Source organism: Limanda limanda, chromosome 20, assembly GCF_963576545.1.
Source record: "Limanda limanda chromosome 20, fLimLim1.1, whole genome shotgun sequence".
Classification (NCBI taxonomy): domain Eukaryota; kingdom Metazoa; phylum Chordata; class Actinopteri; order Pleuronectiformes; family Pleuronectidae; genus Limanda; species Limanda limanda.
Window position 1 is genome coordinate 14,822,561 of NC_083655.1, and position 21,191 is coordinate 14,843,751.

The 21,191-nt window shown below is 41.1% G+C and overlaps 2 protein-coding genes across 3 annotated transcripts; one reads left to right on the forward strand and one right to left on the reverse strand.

The window, feature by feature from the left end:
* Window positions 1–257: 257 nt before the first annotated feature.
* On the reverse strand, window positions 258–15,663 carry nsmaf (neutral sphingomyelinase (N-SMase) activation associated factor). Its single transcript, XM_061093520.1, has 31 exons — window positions 15,461–15,663; window positions 11,544–11,630; window positions 10,791–10,869; window positions 10,538–10,599; window positions 10,342–10,378; window positions 10,112–10,162; window positions 9,383–9,454; window positions 9,173–9,220; window positions 8,993–9,045; window positions 8,739–8,868; window positions 8,574–8,645; window positions 8,357–8,465; window positions 7,146–7,322; window positions 6,978–7,057; window positions 6,792–6,882; window positions 6,536–6,599; window positions 6,087–6,138; window positions 5,531–5,651; window positions 5,246–5,377; window positions 5,117–5,159; window positions 4,859–5,025; window positions 4,551–4,662; window positions 3,836–3,894; window positions 3,644–3,711; window positions 3,490–3,557; window positions 3,287–3,410; window positions 2,940–3,023; window positions 2,679–2,829; window positions 2,088–2,190; window positions 1,408–1,517; window positions 258–1,048 (listed from the first exon to the last, which is right to left on the reverse strand). The coding sequence occupies exons 1-31, from the start codon at window positions 15,496–15,498 to the stop codon at window positions 954–956; spliced, it is 2,739 nt and encodes a 912-aa protein (XP_060949503.1). The 5' UTR covers window positions 15,499–15,663; the 3' UTR covers window positions 258–953.
* A 466-nt stretch (window positions 15,664–16,129) lies between these two features.
* Window positions 16,130–21,130, forward strand: LOC133026622 (transmembrane protein 241). Of its 2 annotated transcripts, XM_061093521.1 has the most exons (15): window positions 16,130–16,316; window positions 17,061–17,107; window positions 17,682–17,759; window positions 17,845–17,926; window positions 18,069–18,146; window positions 18,731–18,756; window positions 18,942–18,993; window positions 19,086–19,134; window positions 19,368–19,413; window positions 19,532–19,567; window positions 19,805–19,839; window positions 19,919–19,988; window positions 20,328–20,421; window positions 20,595–20,659; window positions 20,965–21,130. In XM_061093521.1, the coding sequence occupies exons 1-15, from the start codon at window positions 16,245–16,247 to the stop codon at window positions 21,026–21,028; spliced, it is 894 nt and encodes a 297-aa protein (XP_060949504.1). In that variant the 5' UTR covers window positions 16,130–16,244; the 3' UTR covers window positions 21,029–21,130. The 2 variants fall into 2 exon arrangements, 1 of the variants encoding a protein (XP_060949504.1); XR_009683218.1 differs by lacking the exon at window positions 20,965–21,130 and having other exon boundaries at window positions 20,314–20,421.
* Window positions 21,131–21,191: the final 61 nt, after the last annotated feature.

A 21,191-nucleotide genomic window follows, 5' to 3' on the forward strand; every position in this document is an offset into this window, starting at 1 on the left:
CTAGTCATTTTTCTCCAATGAGCAGTGATGGCGTCCATGGCTGAGCGGACAAGGAGCGCCATCTGCTGGTTGACAGAAGAATTGAAGGTAGGTGCTGGGTTTGACACTGAAGCAGTGTTTATAATCCAGAGTAAAACATACTGAACACTTGAAGATAGAGGACTGTTTTTTTTTTCTGTTAGAAAACTGGAATCTACTATAACTGACATGAATCTAAGCCGTCCACTCTCTGCAGGAAGAAGCACACTACAAACATATTTCATGTCCACATGAAACGCACATTTATTTGGGGTATTTTCCTCTGTTCCTGGATTATTGCCACGTGATTCTAATAAGTCACCTGGTTATATAGCTTATACTGTATACTCATGGTTTGGTGTCTATTTATATTACCTAATAATTATCAATACATCTCTTCCTGATGCACTTAAGGAAACAAACTGCCTGAATCTGAATCTCTGAGGCTTCTGATTTGTGCAGGGGTAAGCATCTATTAACAATAACACCTGAGTAGCATGAAGCTCTGTAACTGTGAGGCCACATTATAATAACAAAATGCACATAAAGCTACAGAAACAGGATCACTGATTTAAAAAAAACACAACAACAGCAGCGTAACATGGTAAAGAGCAAAGGGAAAAATCCACACAAATGTAGAATAGGCTGAAACATAAGGCATATACACTATATAGTTTTCTCCTCATTCACAAAACTGCAATCAGACATTTTCTCTCAATACGCAGACAGACCTGGTAAATAACGTGACCTATAATCCGGATTTGGATTGAGAACAGTTGAGAAAGAGGTGTCGGCTACTCCGCCTGCTCTGATACTGTAGATTTACAGTCAAGCTCCGTCATGAGTCTGTTCAGAGTCAGTGGGTCTGCAGGATGCTTGGCCTGTTGCACAGGAAGTCTTTATCTCCATGATGGATTTGTGCAGGAACACTTTGTTTAACTCTGGAGCTTCCAGAAGATCATCTGTCTGTCCTCCCCCCCTGTGATCACCGTGCTGCACATATCGTTCATCCACATCGCCGTGACAGCACCTGGGCAAAGAGAGATAATTTTTAGTTTGACATACTGTATTACATATTTGAAATCCATTGACAGTGGATTTTTTAAAGGCTGATATCATAACGGTAGCAGGAAAAAGCTGATAGCCGATTAATCATCCGATACTAACATGTCTCTTATTGAACAGAAGGATTGAAAAGAAGGTTTACAAGTAGAAACACAGATCAGAGACAAGCTGCTGAATCCATGGTCTGAATTCGTAAAAGCTCAACACAATCAAAATGTTTCACAGCTCCTTTGATTTGACTAAAGTTACACATAAAGTATCATTTGAACAAATAAAATCTACAGACTGTTCCCCAGGTGAGATGTTGAACTCATGAGGTCTTACCTGAGTGTGCGGCGATCCTCTTGGTGACTGTGTTGCTGAGCAGGTCCCACAGCAGCAGGTCACCTGACTGCCCCCCGCACAGCACTGAGTTCCCGTCCCAGCAGAAACACCTGGAAACAAGCACACAGGGGAGTCCTTTAGGAAGACCACAGGCTGCTTACATGGCTGAGACTTGAACACAAATCAAAAAGCAACAAAAGTTGTGTAAGACTGATGATCTCAGCTTGGACTCATTTTCTAAGGAGCATAACTAAAGACATTTTCAGAAATGGAACGCAGAAAAACACCAGAAAATTGGGCCCATATATATGACTGTCTGGGTCAGACATGTTCAAAACAACAGGAACATGTCTGAAACATTCATGTGGGGGATTGTGACTATATTTGACTATACTGAAATCGGGTGTTTTTGATTACAGCACATTTGACAAAAGGTCTCGAATCTCGTCCTATTTTTTTGCGCTCATCACATCCTAGAAACATCATCAACACGCCCACTCACTGGACATTTTCCTCCTGTTGGGTTCATGGGCTCACTCTGATATTTTACTCGGGGGGGTGTTTGTGGAGCAACTGACGAATTCTCACAAACAGCGTTTTTGGACATTTCCATAAAAACGTCCAGAGTTCAGAGCATGTGTGAGAGCAGCTCCACGGTGGTGTCGGCAGTGTGATCTCACCTCTGCTCCTCCTCTGCTTTCACCGATGAGATCACCATCCCCGTCTGGACATCGATAACCTTCATACAGGAGTCGGCTCCGATGCTGAGGATGTGTCGACTGTCTGAGGACGCAAGGGGTTCATTACCTCAGAGTGAGTCAAGGTTTCCAGGGTATTCAGGGTTTAGAAAACAGGTTGCACTTATTAGTTTGTTTAGATCTTTCAGATTCACATTCAGGTCCCCAGATCATTGCCATAGTTACGTTATTTCTCAATTCAGCTTAATTTGTTACTTATAGAGTGATATTGTTCAGCTGTTTCTTTGTTTTCCAGGACAATCTAAAAAATTGAATGGCCATTTACACCCCTACTTATTGCTTTTGCTTGTCTTGCCTGTATGACTCACACAGAAGAACTAATCAAATAGCTCCCTACACTTGAAGGCAGAGTGTTAAAGTGCTTTGTAAAACAATACAGCACTTAAAGAGCCATGCAGAAGCAGTTACTGAGCCTGCATCCATCTGAAAGGCTCATTTTATTTTCCATCCGCTGAAGCAAGGATTCTTAGCCCTGCTGAAATCAGAGAGGCCAGAAGAGGCTTTGACATGTACCAGGACTGAAGGCCGCGTGGTGGATGGTTCCCGTGTGACAGTGGATTTGCTGCAGTGTTTCGTAGCTGCTTGTGTCCCAGATGGTCACGGCTCCGTCTTTACAGCCCGTCACCAACAGAGTCCCCGCTGGATTCAGACCTGCGGCGTTCACCTGAACACGGGACGGATAAAACAACAAGACAGGGACGAGAATAAGTTGAATTTGTTGAATCCACACAAACTGCCCTCACATGAAAACCCAGGTTTAAAAGCCTCACTCACCCCAGTATCATGTTCCAGCTCAGCCAGCAGCTCAAACTGGGATCTCTTGTTGCTGGAGGAGCCATCACACACACACTGCCAAACCTGTTAAAGGTTAAAAATGAATATGAGCCGACGTAACTTTCCTTTGCCTTCTCTTCTCTCTCAGTCCTGCAGTTAATTAATGATCCTTGTTCCCACAAAAACCCTCCAACGTTCACATTTTCTTTTTCACTTAAGCAGTGAAACATGTGTGTCTGTTTCTTTGCATAGGGTTATATTGGGTAGAAATTAAATAAAAATAGAAAAAAAGAAATCTTCTCTCTATAACACTGATGTCATGTTGTTGAATTTTATCATTTTCTTACCTTGACAGTGGAATCCCAAGACGCCGTGTACAGTCGGTCGTCATACCAACACATCTCACTGACCGCGTCATCATGACCCATCAGTGTGTCCTGCCGCCTGCCGTACGGGATGGAGTAGAAATACCTAGGGGACAGAAATATTTTGAAGTGAGGAAAATTTATTTAACCACCTGCGTCATATGCATATATGAAATTGTACGTACACATTGTTGTCCCATGAAGAGCAGGCCACAGTTTTACCGTCTGCCAGCATCAAACATGACGACAAGGCCTGAAAAACAGACGTCGTCCAGAGAAAGAGTCAAGGAGGAGCACAAGGAGAGATGGTGAACAGGTGAGTATAGAAAAAGTATGTACCATGTTTGAGAAGGACATGCTTCTCTGGAACTCCTTCAGCTCTTTGGAAAACATCTTCAGTGATGAGTCTGGAATGAAGAGTCAAACGATACAGAGGAATAATAGAGAAGTGAGACATGAATCAATTTGGAGCACCTCTCCAAAAATCTAATTTTATCTTTGTAGAGAAAGAAGGAAAGACTTGTTTCTCACCTTGGGATGTGGAGAAAATTGCTGCTCCGTCTCGGGTCACTGCAATGCCCGTCACAGCCCTGCAGGTTTACAAGAACAAGTGGAAGGATTGAGGATGTTTTCAGGTTCATGTAGCAGTCGCATAAATAACAATTAGCAAAGACAAAATTGAGACAAACATGAGGATAGAAACTTTGAAACGTGAGATGGTTTTGTCAGCAGCCACCTGTCCTCAGCACCTTCTGCTCTAACAACCTCCTCAACAATAAATTTCAGGATGTTACTATTTTTAAAACACACAGCGGATGAGAAACTGGTGCAGCTGCATGTCGCCTATCTGCTTTGCATGAACCTCCTCATATTTCAACCAGAGCTTTCATTTCACATGTAGACCAGCAATGCAGCTGTACATCTGCTTTGTAAGCTTCGCCAAGGAAGTTATGTTTTCATCCCTGTCTGCCTTCTCTGTTGGTTGGTTTACTGGGAGGATTTTTACAAAATTCGGTGGAAGGATGTGGTACGGATCAGGGATCAGGCAGCGGATCCAGAAAAAACAAATTCTGCTTTCTCTAAAATTGTGAGATGGGGCGTTTTTGACATTTTGACTGATTTCACAGGGAACAACTCATAGATCTTGATAAAAGGAGAAATCTGGCTCATTTAGAGGAGTGATATCTTTAAGTGTCTGCAATTTGGGGCCGCTTGATTGAATTTAAGAGGATGCCTCTTCACTCACTCTTTATGGATCTTGTGGCTGGAGACCTGGGTAAGGGTGCCCATGCTTGTCCAGGCCATCTTCCTGCTCTCCTCAGTCAGGTCCTCGAAGGATGAGTCCTCGCTCTGAGAGGCTGGAAAACAACACAGGGGTCACTGCTGGAGGAACGTGTGGATATCCATATTGGAAATGACAGGAAGACCATGTTGAAGAACTACCACTTCTTTAATGTCATGTATGCACACTTGGCGAGAAATCCAGTCCTTCCCTGCATAAATACATCAGTCTTCTCAGCGTTAATCATAGAGATGTACGGTTGTGTAACTCACATGGAGACAGTTCACTGACTGGTGAGGTGAGGCTGGAGCTCCGGGTGATGTTGTGAAACCGTGGCGTGATCCTCTGAGGGTGGGGGCTGCTGAACAGCTGCGTGGGCGTCTGACCAAACTCCAGGATCTGTGTCAGCATGGCGATCCTCTCGTCGGGGTCTTGGATGCTTTGCGGAGAGATGTCGGAGGGACAAGTTTGGTCAAATGATGCGGAAGAAAGTATCGGTATAAAAACTCTTGAGGGATTTCAGCTGATACCTGTCACAGTCGAGGCAGCCTTCGTAGGTCAGAGGGTGAAATACTGAAAGAGAATGAGACTGATGTGAGTGTTTGCAAGCTCTGTTGGGTTGTTGATGTTGGTGATAGCTGCTGGGAACAGTATTTTACCATTGTGAGCTGCCACAGCTTCGCCGCCTCTCTGTCTGAAGCCAAACACCAGGTCAATCCACTCGTGAAGGTTCTCTGACACGTACTGACTTTCCAGTGCCGTCCTGTGCTTCTGGAGAAAATCACCAGCATCTGGATTAAAGAGTAAGAGGACACAATAAATATGCCGCAGAAGGACACACTGAAAAACAATAGTTGAATTATTAATAACCAGCAGCAGGATCAGGTGGACGCGGCATGGGCCTGAGGGGAGTTTGACCCATCTGGGTTGGAAAAGGAAGTTACCTAAGGCCCACGATGGGAGAGCGACATCCCCGACTAAGCTTCCATTCTGCTTCCTGCCCAGATCCAGACTCAGTTTGTTTTCCAGGAAGCTGCAGTCGTCCCCGTAAAACTCTGGAATCAGCTGCATGTCAGAGAAAAATAACTTTACAATCATTTTTTTCACTCATACTGATGTTTTTATTATTATCCATTTTATTAGGGTTCATGTGCAATATTTCCTAAAACATAATCTGTTGCCATATGATGGTTTGTACCAGAGTTAACTGAAAGCTCATTTTGATCAGCAACAGAACAAAAGAGCACAAACAGGATGCAAACTTACAAACAGTAGTAGAGCACATGTGCACACAGCCTGTCAATACAAGTGCTTCATCATTAACAGGGAGAGTCAGTGGTGAAAGAGCTGAGGATCTTTAAGCTGTAAAACTCTCTCTTCTCGGGCTCCACTTAGCAGACTGTCTGAATGCAGTGTCACAGCGCTACAGTACAATCTCATCCTATAGTCATGTTAGTCACTGAATCAATACATTTCTAAATAATAAAATCAGTGTTTTACCTCTTTGAAGTCAGTTGCTCCCTCTAAGCAGTTTCTCCATGTTTCACCGATGCTGTGAAGAGGAGACATCATCATTAATTCCAACATGTATGTGGTGTGGGTTTGTTTTGTTTATTTTTGTTTATGCGTTGCTGTTTTGACACCTGTAATCCTGTTTTATTATGTAGTGACTGTGATGCTGAGAAGAGACTGCACATCTCAAGAGGTTTTTCCTCATAAAAAAATTTGATCACATAAAAGCATATTTAATCTTATGGTAACTTCATAATTTCTTAAGGCGTTCGTAACAGATCATTACCAGTAAATGGAGTAAAATGTACCATACATCACTGGTTTGTGATTGGTGATATCCTACAATTCAAGGCTAGTCAGGTCCCAGTCAAGAAAAGAGAAGAAATACCCAGCATATGTTTGGTAAAGGACCTGGACTGATGTCAGACTTCCTTTACCTGTTAAACATGCGATCTGCGTGGTCGTAGCGACCGTTCTGGAGACACAGCATGTGCTCTGGAGCTGCAGGAACAAGACATTTCATCAGATTAACAAAACACCAACATGGAGACAAGGAAACACAGCAGGGAGCTATTAACAGTGTTAATATAATACCTACACCCCTGCTGACACAAATGAAACCTGTATAAACACACTTAGCATGTGATATGAACCCATACATGCTGTGTGTTAATGCACAAGTGTGCGACGTACCAACTCTGGCCAGGTAGAAGAGGACGTAGCCTGGAGATGAGTAGTGACTGCCGTACATGAAGCGGGGTTCAGGCATGCCTCTGAAGCGAGCCTGTGAACAAGAGAACATCTCTGCACTTACTGAGGAGCTGAGGACCTTGGACGCTCAGGGTCCAGAAACAAGGAAACATCAGGGAAGAGACTCACCAGCAGGCGGTCCAGCCGCTCTTTGTTCAGAGCTCCCACCGGTTTGCTCAGGTCTCTGAATGTGGCGGAGTTCTTCATGTCTGAGATACAGAAGGCCGGATGGTTAAAGCTACATTTTCAAACGCATGATGTTAGATACTACCAGTTACTAGAGGCCTGAAGACTCACCTAGCTGTGGGCTGGTGTAGTCGGCGATGACCCAGGGGAAGATGGGATACTGGGAGAGGTCGTTGCAGCTGCGGTCCGCCAGGTTGTTGAGGTGGAGGAGATACTGGTAGTTACTGAGATGACCTCGCTGCCACTGCAGCATGTAGCTCTCTGCTGTGTGCTCCGTCATGTGGTTCTCTGAGGGAGTCATGTGAGAACAGCAGGGTTAAGTTGTGTTCGTCATGTGTTGTTAGGTTTAGCCATTGCTAGTTTCCAAAGTCCAATTAAAAACATCACATTTTTGAATGGAATTTAAGTGACCATTGTCAAGACAAAACAATTGAAAATAAACAGTGAGTTTTCTCCTGAATGTCAAAGTTGATAGTGACTCTTAGGAGAGAGCAGCTTCCTCTGTGACACAGCACTCTGAGCTACATGATCTGCACATGGACGATGTAAATCAGCTCCAATGATTCCCTGAAGCCTCGAGCTGATACTCAGAGCTTCTTCTTCTTCTTAACCTCACTGATGCTGCTTTGTGCCGTCTGAGTCATATTAGCTAGGACCGATGTGTGACCAACCACAAAACTGAATCCATTTTCTCCACTGTGAACCGATAAATATCTAATCTCTTGCAGGCGACTCCACAACACTTTATTACTTAACAGTCACTTTTGATTAAATCAAGCCACATCAAAAAAGGGCTGACTCATACAATTTAGTTCCTCAGATATGTCTCTGAGAAGCCAATGATATTGCAATCTGAGAAAAGGTTTAAAAATATCCTGGATCTGTCCCTGATTTGGATCAGCACCAGAATTTTTGGGTTCTTCCCTGACACCACATCCTTCCACCAAGTTCCGTGGTTATCTGCTGCATTCTAGTTTTTGTGTAACACTTCTATTTAATAGACAAACAAACCTTTGGCATAGGCGATAGCTGATATACACAGAAACACAGCACAAGCAACAAGCAGGATCTGTCCCAACAACACACACTGTCAGTGTTTGAATGAGGTTTTCAATATGGGGAAGAACACAACTAGTATTGTCTGTTAAAGGTTAATATAGATTCTGTTTGGTCATTATGTAAATTAGATGTAGATCTGCTCATTGAAGACAATTTTAAATATAAAGATGATTATAAAAGTAAATTTTTCTTTGTGTAATGCACAAATTTGAAGCAATAGCAAAATAGAATTAAACCATTTTCAGTTGTGTTGGTTTTCTCACCCAGGAAAGTGGCGATGTAGTAGTAGATTTCATCTCTGTCAGTGGTAAGGTAAAACTTCAGGTAGATGTCAGAGCAGAAGTCGTTCTCAGTGCAGAACACCTCCAGACCCTTGGCCACACATGGACACACATGTACTCATCAAACTGTACAAACATCCGAGACAGTGACAGTTCATTTCATAAACTAACATCATTATGTATGTGCAAGATCCCTCACCAGTGGTCTGAGGCAATGTCGTCTTTTGTAGATTCTCCTGATTCTGTGGAGTTTGATTTGAATCACGTGTTTCTGACATGAGGGTAGAAATTGAAAATGAACTCAGTTAGGATGAGGTGACTGTTTATTTTACTGAGAGCACTTCAATGAGATGCGTCAGCTCACCGGAAATCCGTTCAGCGGCTGGAAGTAAAGGTTTTCATCCGTGATGCAGACGTGACCGGGGTTTGACACCAGAGGCGTGACCATCTCCACCTCACACTCCATGTGAGGCATCTCGGCCACGTTCTGAAAGCTTCACAGCAAAGTATCGCCAGCGTCATGTTCAGCTACATGATCCAAAAGAATCAACACTGCAGAGCTATATTTTTGATTATTGTTTATATACATTTAAACCAGCAGGTTAAAACACAACATACCAGTTTTTGTCAAACGAAGATCTCGCCAGTCGTGACTGTAAATTAGCAGCAATCTGGAAACACACAAAAGATTTACTAAATTACTGGAATGAAAGACAGAAAGAATCATTTATGCTTTTGATTTACGCTGTCTCCTCTTTTCTGCTTGTGCACCTGAACATAAAGTAGTGAATGACTCACCATTGCAGTCTGGTCTCCGAGCTTGTCCAGACACGATGCTCTGTGAAGCTGCAAGAACCAGCAGAATCAGAAGGTGCAGAATTACAGTAACATGAACAGTGAGAGGGCACTAAATCAAATTCAGCACTGACCCCTAAAGATGGAGAGATGAAGGGAAATCTAATGGAGTGATAATCAAACACACTCCTCAGTCCGGTGACAGTCACTTACCTGAAGTAACGTTTGCACAACGTCTTCAGTTTTATTCCAAACCTCCAGTTGAAAATTAATTTTCTTTAATCCCTGTGGATGACATATGAGAAGTTTATTACCCAGCCTGTCAACATGGCTGTGTGTCTCTGTGTGTGTGTGTTTACAAAATAACCATGCATTGAAAGATTTTCATCAAACTTTATGTGGGTACTACTTGGGATGATATCTCCAGGCCAGTCAAAGGACAAGGTTAAACAAAATATGACATGAAACACACATATTCCCCCATATCTCCCCAAATAATAGAGAGACAATAATGGCAACACAATATAAAAAAGTTAGTATGGCCTCATAGGGGTTTATACAGCAAACATCGCTTCTGCAATGCTTCACATTTCATATTTGATCACAAAAACAAGTCTTGGAGTCTTTCAGAGTCCCGTGTTCAGCCTCATCTGCAATCATTGTGGTTTAAGGCCTCAGCCAAGTAATTAGGAATCTTAATGTTGACATAATTACACACTTAATCAAGTTTAGCCGTTTCATGATCCTGGTAGAACCAGTAATCAAATGTGATGCCTGAAGTAAAGTACTGAAATTTCTGGAATCCACATCTAATCCTCATCCCTGCTAACTGAGTGGATTTAATCTGGCTCTTGCTCTTTAGACTTTTTTCGAACAAAGAGATGCACAAAGAGTGTGAAAACTTCGGTCTACACACAAACATCAGCGATTTGGTTGACTCACCCTCTCATTTCTGTAAGGGGAGATTACGTTGCTTTCTTTGATGTAAATAACCTGAAGCCAAAGAGAAAATTAGATTTTCCTTCACAAATCCATAATAATTAAGACAGACAACTGAAGACAACAATAAGACAAACAATCACCATTTATTTCAGCCTCACAAATCATGAGCACTGAAGTCACTTTGAGGATCAAGCACACAATATCACATCTCCATGGTAACAATAACTCACCTGTCCACATGAAACAGAGATGGCTGATGGTCGAGGTCTGTGAGGAAAACACAGAAGTGTTTAAGGAACAAGAAACACCCACAGCACATTATTTTAAAAAGCCCAATGTTGGTTTCCAGGTATATTTAACATTTCTGTGTTATTTTTAAAGTGACCAAACCAGTTCGACAAAAGTAAAGTGAAAGTGTAAACTCACTCATTGAAAGGGTTGTTCTCTTTCTGCACAAACTCAATCTTCTTACAGTCTCGAAGAGGAATCTGCAGATGAAGAGAAAAACCACATCAATATATATTTTTCTTTCTCTTATCCTCAGATTTCCCCTCATGATTGCTAAGAGAACATTTGACTAATAATACTAATATTTCAAATGTATTACACCGAAATTATTAAAAAATAAATATATATATTGACAGGAAGAGTTAAAAAACAAACTGTTACTAAAACAAACCTTTAGAATTGGCTCGGTGAGATCCTCAGGATCAAATATGATTGATCTGGAACACACTTTAAATGAGCCTCTGCTTTTTCTGGAAGGAAACAAATAAACTCGTTAAACATTAAAACTATTTATATTATACTGCAACTTGTAATGAATGTATAAAGGGAAACAGATGTAAGGATGTTATGTTATTTAACATTTTTTGTATATATTGCTATGTGTCAGTATTTTTCTAAAAAACAAATTTTCTTCCTCTGAAACAGAATAAATTCAAATATGACATTAAACTAATATAGATTTACTAAGTCTAATAAATAAATAGGATTGTGTGTGTTTTGTGTATGAAACCCCTGACACATCGAGGCTGATCTCTCAACAGCTTGTTGCTCAAACACTGACAGAAAACCATTGTCAAACTAATACACTGACCTTACCATCTGGAAACGGATTTAGAGAACAAACAATCCCATACCCTAACCCTTGTATGTGTCTGTGTTACAAACCACAATCAGACTCAATTATCTTGTCAGTTTGTTTGTGTAGTTTGTTAAAGTCTTCATAACAGGATGAGATGATGTTTGAACAGTTGTAAAGTTCAAGCTGCCCTCAGCTCCACCAACCTTCAACAAATATCACAACCTGAAGTGTAACTGTAACACACAGACCTGCAAATACATTTAACAATTTTGGTTTTAACTCACAATGACCCCGAAGGTGTCATTAGTCGTAGATAAAGATGCTGCTGTGAATAATCAGAATTACCTCTCCTTTTTTGAAAGGTTTGTCACGTGGTAAGCAATGTGCTGTTCAAAATAAAACTCCTCCAAATCCAGCAACAAGAGAGAAAACCTGAGGGAGAGCAGAGGAGAGATGAAGTGAAACAACAGCACATTGTGTTAAACATGGTGGGAAAAACAGGAAAACAAGTACTGGGTTAAAAATAATAATAATAAGCAGGATCACAGCTAAATATAGTGACCAGGGACGAAAACAACACAACCACTGAATTATTAAAAGAACAAATAAGCGGAATAAAACGTTTTGTGGCTCCAGAGGGAGCATGAGCCAAGTCTGACACATGGCCTCAAGTGATGTCACCATGAGCTCAAACGGATTCATGGGTAATGTAGGCACAAAGGAAGAAGACTGCATGGAAAGAAGAACAGAGCTCTTTGAGTGTCTGGTACAGTCAAAGGCTTCTTTCCAGACGTGTTCTCAGTAACAATCAGCTGCGACAAATGTTTCGGTTACAGATTCGAATTTAGATCAAGTTTTACTCAGCAAAAAAAAATAGGAAATTTGTTTTTAAATTTCCATGTTCACGTGTTCAAGTGACCAAACCTGATCTGCAGGTTTGGTCACAGTCTGATCACACAATTAGCAATTGTCATTTAGGGCCTCAGGGCCTTGATCCACCGCAAAAGATGATAGACTGCAAACGCAACAGTGAAGCCAAAGCGTCTCAATTGCCACCTGGTGGCTGGCTGCTGAATAGGTCATAAATAATGCCTCCTCTATGTTAGTGGACGGGACATGGAAGTAGGTCAAAGTACACGTCGTCAACTATATATTTCTCAATGATGGTTTCTGTCATTTTAAGTAGTTCTTATCACACTGGTGTTTGTTCAGGGGATAATTTTGATGGTACAATTTTCTAAAAAAAAGGGGGTGACATGTCATGATTGACAGCTGAGACTGACTCACGATTGGTCTTGCATGTACTACGTATATGTAGGACCTCGATACAACGGCGATTGATCAAGGTCGCAGTGTTTTCATCTGTGGTATTTTCGCTTAGTTTCTTAGTTCTTAGTTAAGGAAGTGCCATCCAGCATATGTTGAGAGCAGGAGAGTCCGTGACAATTTGGATATTTTTATAAATTTGTTCGTGGCTCGCAAGCAGAAAAGTCCGCAAACTGCTATTTGAAGACTGAGGGAAAAGGAGCAGATTTAACAACTACTTTTTTTCATCTCTTCGAGGTTAGATTTTACAGTGCAACCACTTGACATTGCAAAATAGATTACAAAATGCTGATTTGCTGGATTAGTATTGGTGCTGATAAAGATCAAACTAATAGGATGTGGTTTCCACATTCAAGGCCAATTTTTGTGTTTTTGATTTTTACTACACTCACCAAATCAGTTTTACTCACATGAACACAAACCACTGCATTTAGGGGAAAAGGCAGGTGTTCGGTCGCTGTAACACTGACCCAGGACCAGATCACCAGCGAATCCAGACAGATAATGTGTGTGTTTACCTTTGTAATCTCCACCAAGGAAGTTATGTTGTCGTTGCTTTTTGTCTGTTTGTTTGTCTATTAGCCAGATTAGTCAGAAACTGCTAAAACCATTTTATAGAAACTAATGCAATGGTTGTGTATGGGCGAAGGAAGAACCCATTCATTGTGTGAATAAAAATAAATATCTAAAGGGGATGATCTATGCACAGTTGAAATACATTGGAACATATTTCTCAGAACTATATCAGGGGATAGATATTTTACATGCGTTTGATATGAGTGCCCTTCTACTTTGAACAAATGTTTGATTGCATAAAATATTTTTAAAAAAGAGCCAAAGACAAATAGAAATCCTCTACTTGGAATAACAAATTACATCAACTGCTTTTTCATTCACTGAAACATCCTGTTTCTCTGAATATGCCCGTAACTTCTCTAACAGTAAACTTATGGATACACAAAAGGCCACTGACAAAGTTCTTTGTCAGTGTTGCTCACATCCAATTGAATTAACAGTTAGTAAAAAGAAAAATGTATTTTTGGTTTTGAGGTTCCATGCAGGCAGGGTAGTGTGATGGTTTTAAACTATGGAAGAAGACACTGTCATGGGGCTATTACAGGATACTCTGAGCTGAGAGAAACGATAAAGTCAGTTATTTTTAAACACCGCAGTGGAAACAACAACAGACTGATTTTTATCCAATTCATTTTCCTATCTACACATTATGCTTATCAACCCACCCACGGTCTAAAGACAGTTGGTCACAGCTGAGGCACAAATATCTTATCATTTTTTGGAAGCCACTTCTCCTCTCGTGCCAAGTTGGCTCTGAGTCAAACTGCCCTGACTGAGCACTTTAGACCACTGTCACATGGAGCATCATTTAAAAGCTTTTAGGGAATAAGCAACGTGGTACATCCGGATCATATGTCATTCTCTTCTTACTCAGTATGATGCTACTTCTTTCATTTGTTCACAGCAGCTGCCGTATGGTTCACTGTGATAGATATAAATGCTGAGGGAAGAAACTCATCAATTATACATAAAGCTGGTTCACCCAGGCACAACGCCCCAGGTCTACATAATCGTATTGATAACACGGCTATCAGAAGCTTACAGCATATGAAGTAGAATTTCAAAAAATAACAAGCTTCTGACACTGTGACTAGTTTAAAGACCTGGAGTGTGTTAGTGTTTATTTGTTACTCAGTTGCTGTTAAGTTGTGTATCATCAACTTGTTTTAATTTGTTGCGTGTGACAGTAATGATCAGACGGAAAACCTTAGTGAGGTCTAGAGCCTGACTGTAAAAAAGCAAACATTACTGTCACTATATTAGTATAAGTATTTCTAAAATGTTGTTATCAAAGCCTTATGACAAACTAGAAGGGCACACTAGGTACATATATGGACTTACTTATTTGGAGACACATATTAATCATTGAATTCAAGTGTTTCATTCAGTCCCATTGCCGTCGGTTGGACGAGGCCCCTTAGTTCCAGGGAAACGAAACCTTAGTGCTTCAGCTAGATCAGATATTTTGGACAATTCTATGCTTCCAACTTCATAGGAACAGTTTGATGGAGGCCTCTTTCGGTTCCATGACTCTGCCCCAGTGCACAAAGCAAGGTCCATAAAGGCATGGTTGGGTGAGCTTGGTTTGGAGGAACTTGACTGGCCGGCACACACACGGAGCCCTGACCTAAACCTCATCAGACACCTTTGGGACGATTGTGAGTCAGTGCCTCTCATCCAACATCATATTACTGCCTCACTACAGAGATGTGAATCAGGAATTTTGAACTTAAATAAGTTGTCAGCTAGCCACATTGGTAAGTGAAGTCCTGTTGAACTTGTTTTTTAAACTGTCAAAACCCCAAAAGCAGTTTTCAGACATGCACACATGCACAACACAGCGAGAGCTTTTGCAGGCGAGAAACTCTCTTGACATCTCCGTCTGCCTCTTCTACGTGTTAGCCACCGCATTTGTCACTGAGACGTTTGTTTCGTTTTTTTAACTTTTTGCATCTGTCGCACATCAGAGGCACCGACACCTCCTCCGGGGACAATACGGAGGAACTGAGCCAAAGTTGCTGAAGCTACTTTCACAAGAAACTACAAAAACTAACAACTTCTCAAATTGTTGGCATCAGCAGCCAAAAGACTGTTATGTAGAACATGAGTGCAGGGGGGGGGGGTGCAAGGCCCACTTTTGCCCCTGGGCCCCCTCATGAGTTTGGCCCGGCCCTGGTCGTAGCTTGATAAACAGGAGTTTGGTGTGAGCCCGGTTCTGCGGGTCACTGCTCCCGATCCCGCATCGTCACACAGCTTAGCTCTCATTAGCTGAGTGGCCCAGAGTGACAACAACACACAACAACAACAACAACACAAACTGACCCACAGTGACAGGGTTACCATGGTGAAGCAGCACTGACCTCTCTTTGGTCCGTTCTTGCGTCTTCAGAGAAGCCATCGCTGTTCTGTGTTCTCCTCTGCGTTCTGTGTTCTCCTCTGTGTTCTGTGTTCTCCTCTGGGTTCTCCTCTGTGTTCTCCTCTGTGTTCTCCTCTGTGTTCTGCACACTGGTTCTGCGCTGCGACCAGACGCAGACCAGTAAACACGGAAACCGTCAGGAAACCACGTGATCACAGATTCCACACAGAGGTCTCACTCTGACACGGTTTTCCGAGTACCGGCCTATTCGCCAAACAGTGCCTCTCAGAAAAAAAGGAAAAGTTAACTCATTTCCAGTGAGATGTCAGATGTTTTTGTTCACACCCTGAAGAAGTTTAATGTCATCTGCACTGAACTCATGTAACTCCATATATTCATTATGTAATCTTGTTCTACTCAATTTATTTATATTAAAACAAGTGTAGTTTTTTTAGCCAAGTTGTGATACAGAATAAAAACATGATTTGATGCAACAGGTGTTAATTCATCCTGGATTTTTTTGTAAATTCGTTTTTTTGATTTGTGGAGGAACATGCTGCTATATGCAAATGTCCGATTAATCGAATCAGGAGATTCATGTGGAGTAAGACCTCGGGCTTCTGGGCGTGGGAGTATGTAAAGATCAGGGAGGCTGCGGTGCATAGACGATCTTTGTGGTGACGTGTCTGCGTGCAGGGAAGTTTGTGTGCAGATGTGCGTGTTGCGTACTTTCATCGGGGCCAACACGCAGGGGATCGGACCATGATCATGTCCCTCCAGGGGTCATCATGTCGTGGAGACGTCACATCAGCGGCTGCGTCTTCAGCCTCGTCTTCGTGGTGTCTTACTTCACCAACAAGGTGAGAGTGGAGTTCGAACCCCGCACTACATCCCGTCATCACCGCTGTGCCACTTCTTCAACTCTTCACCGCTGCACAAAGTCCCTCATAGGGGGAGGGGGGGGGGGACTGAGACCAATACGTCATCAATAATCAATAACCAGCAATAACTGTCACTTTAGATCGATTCAGGATCAGATTGTGGCTCATCAGAGCAGCAGGGTGAACACAAACAGGAAGTGAAAAGCAACAAGTTAACACAAAAGTTGTTGGTTGATAATCGATAATCGATTAATATCGTCGATAATACACCTATATTTATCGCGATAATATTATAACCTTAGCCAATAAGGTGATGTTTTCATCTGCGTTTGTTTGTTTGTTTGTTTGTTTGTTTGTTTGTTAGCAGCATTGCATGAAAACTACTAGACGGATTCAAATCTGACGCACTTAGGAAACTGATATGAACCTTTGAGTGTGTGCAATTTGGTTTGTTGACTTAAAGGGGACAGGGGGGCCTTGGCGGATGTTTGCTCTCTACTGAGATCTGTTCTAGTTTATTTAAAGTTTAATGACTGAGTGAAGGTTTCTGTTTAAATCTCTTCTTTATAAGCAGAGAACGAAAAACACTTGATAAAACACTAGATCTTCCAAACATGAGGTAGATCAATGATATGATTTAATAAGTGATGAAGTGTCACTGCAGTTTATAATGAAGATAAGACAATTACTTGGATCTAATTGTTTTTTCCCCTCTTTTTTCAGTTTGTCCTTTCTGTGTTAAAATTCACATATCCAACGTTATTTCAAGGGTGAGTACCTGAATCCTGTCACGGTCATTATGGGCTGAAATGTTAATAAACCTGCTGCCAGTGTCTTTAAAGGTCAAATGTTGTTGCTGAGAAAGAAATCTGTTCATTTTATTTGGCTGCAGTGTGTGATTCTCTTCATTTTGTCTCTAAATTGGCAGAAAATAAAGAAAAGTTAAGATTTTGGATAAATTACCAATATAGTAAACAATTGTTTCTGTAGGTGATTTAGAATCTGCATCCAATTCCTCCCACTATAAATATTCTAAATACGAATGCTGCCATCTTGTGCCGTATTTTAATATTTTATTTTTTTTAAAGCATCAAATGTCAAATTATAACCAAATATATTTGAAAAATTAACACTTGAACATCTGTGTGATAAGAACTACCTAAAATGACAGAAAACACATTTGAAACATCTAAGTTTTTGCCATGTCCTTTAAAATAATTTATGGCCAATGCTGCAGCCAGCCACTAGGTGTAGAACGCTTTGGGGTCATGTTGTCCATCTTTATAAAGAGTCTATGAAAATTATTGTTTATGTTCACTTACGAGACAAAAATCTTGTCCTCAGATGGCAGACGTTCATCGGGGCTCTTCTTCTCCTGCTCTTCTGGAAGCTGGAATGGGTGGAGATGAGCCGCATCACCAGGTACTGCTGGGAGACTCAAGGGATTCATAACCAGGTGCATGCTGACTCTTTCCTTGGTGTGATATGTTTTAACGTTGTGTTACAGATCGGCAGCTCTGCCCTGGCTCCCGGCCTCCCTCCTGTTCGTAGGAAACATATATGCTGGATCCAGAGCCTTATCACACATTGTACGTCCAAAAACCTCAGACAGTTAAAATCATGGTATTCATAAAGGATGTAAAAGACTGAGGAGGCAATTCTCAGTATTGGACGAATCAGGTGGCTGCAGCACTGTTATAAGGGAAGTGCGTGTTTTCTCTCCCCTTGCAGGAAATCCCTTTTTTCTTCACACTCCAGAATTCCTCTCATGTTGTTAGCTACACAATTCTGAAGGTTGTTCGTAGAGAGGTAAGAACCTGCACTTTATATTTGAACCATAGACTGTGCATAAAGACGGACGACAGGAAAGCTCCTCAAAAGAGAAGACACAGCATCTCGATCACTCACTGGTGGCTGGCTGCGGTATAGCTTCTAAATCAATCCTCATCCATGTTAGTGTGTGGGACATGGACCAAACTAAAAAGGCAAATTGAATTTTCCCAAAGTTTATGTAATTTTAGGTAATTATAGAGTTATATTCAAGTGTTTGGATAAATTTAGTTTTGATGACTTATTCGATGCTATAAAAAATAGGGTGAAATATTGTGATTGACAGCCGAGACGGACTTCACCATTGGTGAGTGCATGTATCAATATGACCTTGACACCACAGCTCCATCTCCTGGTCGCTGCTGCACCGACTCTGGCTCCTAATGATTGCATTGGGGCAAGATGGCGCCGTCATTAGTATCCGGGATGTTTTAGCTTCATTTCTGGCCAGTGGGAGGAAGTGGAGATGTGTCGTCCATCTATATAGACAGTCTACGATATAATCATGTACAGCTCTGTGACAAACCGCTCATCATCATCATCCTCTCTCTTTCCAACTACAGAAGATGCGCTGGATGACATTTATCAGGTTTGTGCTTTTTGTTTCTTTCACACGACACAAGTGCACAAATACTTTCCTCTTCAGTCCTCACATAAAGTTACATAAAATGTACATAAAAGCAACAGTGATAACTACAGATAAACAGATATTAAAAAATCCAAAGTATGATAATAAAAAGTTCCCTGAAGCTTAAAATGTTTTTCTTCTCACAGCATCTGCTTCATGCTGCTTTCAGCCATCAACCTTCCCCTCTATGACCCTCAGGTAAAAATACATTGGAATCAAATGATGAATTTCTCATAAGCAGTCCATCATCAGTGTTTTTATAGTGTCGACTTCACCTTTTCCCTTTGTAGTTTGACAACAGTGGGTACCTGTGGGCTGTTGCTCATCTGTTCTGTGTCGGTGAGTAAAGTCTGTTTGATCTTCTCTGCTGTTGAAAATGGATTGAAAGTCGTCAGCATGTGAAAATGAGAATGTACTAGACTCTCTTCCCATCACTGGTCTGGTTCTTACACATCAGAGGGAATATCTGAATTAGATATACAAGAGTTACTTATCAAATTAAGTAAATGATTAACTAAAAATAGAGAATGTCCAGAAGTCTGAAGCAGGAGATGTTCTGATTCATGTTTCAGGTGCATACCGGGTGATTCAAGTTCATTACAAGCCCAGTAATTTAAGGTATGTTCCCTATCCTTTTCTCACATTAAGTACAGACTCTACACTTTATTAAAGTCGTCAAACCAGTTCACTGACACTGTCTCACTCACCGCTGATCTTTTTATTTCTTTCATTTTAGTGACCTTGAAATACAGTGCATCAACTACCTGTGCAGGTAAGAAAGAACTACTCGAAGGCTGGTTTCTGACATGCTAATGATTTTTTCCCGACATTTTCCAGATGTGCTGTATGTGAGCAAAAAACATCAAAACATGTCAAGGTTAAATAATCCAAATTAAAATTAAAAACCTGAATATGAGCAGAACATGCCTCCTTTGATATCAGTAGATAAAAGTGCCAGCTGGTGCAGCTTCAGTTGTTGTCAGTGGCTGATTTGATCTTTTCCTCTCAGTGTTCTGCTGCTGGCTGCTGCTGCTCATCCTACAGGTAGGAGGCCCCTCGGCTGATGCTTCCCATCATTTCTCATTTCACTTTCACAGTGCATCACTACATGGTTTCCCTGCAGGCGACCTCATGGCTGCCATGGAGTTCCCCTCCCTTCAGTCCTACACGTTTCACTGTGGCTGCTGTGCCAGGTATTTCTTAGCTTTGTGTCTTTATAATTAATCAGCACTGAGCACTGCATCTATATTTATTTCATTGTATTTATCAAAATCCTCCAGGAACAATGGCTCTAGGAAATAATGTCCTTAGTTTTACAGGATGAAAATAGAAAATACATGGGTGGATTTTTGATTTTATTTCTACTCTTTTTTCTTCAGGAAAAAACTTTGTAAGCAGTGTTCTAAATATTGAATGTCATAATAATTATAATTACAATTGTTGTTGTCTCTATATAGTTAGGGATTTGACAGTGTTTGTATTATGTATTTTGAGGTCAGTTCTAGTTTTTGATTACAGTGTGTGGTCCACAGCGCCGTGCTGGGGTTTCTTCTGCTGTTGGCCACCGTCAAACTAAAGAGTGGAATCTCCCTCGAGCACTTTAGGATCTGGTGTTTTATATCAAAGGTGAATATCAATCACGTTTCTATTCATATTTAATTATAATACTTTGTTTGCGGTGACAGGATTAGTATAATTATTTTTCAATTTGACACCAAAGCTGGTTATGTGATTTCAATTCAGATAAAACCAGATTATCAAGATAACCCTAACTGCATTTGTTCATCCTTTGCTCCCAGGTTACTGCCATGTGCCTCTCTCCTTTGGTTTTCTCCATGAAAATAAACACTCCATCTCTGATTTGGTGAGTTTCTCAGGTGCTTTTATTCCCTGCAGGCTAATGTTTAGGTTCTGTGATGAAGTAGTGTCCCTACTGAATGTGCATTATCAGGATAATTATTCTTTCAAATAACTCATATGCTATACTAACTAAACTTAACTTTTACAAAATGCCTCACTGTTCAGATTCTCCTGTCCAACTTTTTACTACTTTTTGTGAGATTATGTTTGAAATTCAACTTTTCTGGAACCTACAAACCCATCAGACCCACATGAATTCTTCTGAACCTGCTGTTGATGTTAACTGCTCATGTTGTTATGTGGTTGCAGTGTGCTGCTCAGTCATGTCGGGGAGGCCCTGCTGGTGTATTCTGACAGAGAACCTCAGCTTTGACAAACAGCAGCTTTCACTTCAATGAAGAGAACATGTTTATATTTTTTCACTTTTCTAATCTTTGGTGTTTAACCTGCTGACCAAATAAAATGATCTCTGTAATATATTGTCTGTCTGAAAATATCCGGATCTGGAAGGAGGTTTCACTGTAGAAGAGACATTC

Excerpts from the sequence above, each read along its gene's own strand:
- nsmaf (XM_061093520.1), bottom strand. The coding sequence starts at position 15,498 with ATGGCTTCTCTGAAGACGCAAGAACGGACCAAAGAGAG. Across the intron at positions 10,600-10,790 it reads TCACCGAGCCAATTCTAAAG|ATTCCTCTTCGAGACTGTAA; the intron begins GTTTGTTTTAGT and ends CTTCATCTGCAG. Across the intron at positions 5,160-5,245 it reads AGCTGTGGCAGCTCACAATG|TATTTCACCCTCTGACCTAC; the intron begins GTAAAATACTGT and ends ATTCTCTTTCAG.
- LOC133026622 (XM_061093521.1), top strand. The coding sequence starts at position 16,245 with ATGTCGTGGAGACGTCACATCAGCGGCTGCGTCTTCAGCCTCGTCTTC. Across the intron at positions 17,108-17,681 it reads TATCCAACGTTATTTCAAGG|ATGGCAGACGTTCATCGGGG; the intron begins GTGAGTACCTGA and ends TCTTGTCCTCAG. Across the intron at positions 18,757-18,941 it reads CGCTGGATGACATTTATCAG|CATCTGCTTCATGCTGCTTT; the intron begins GTTTGTGCTTTT and ends TTCTTCTCACAG.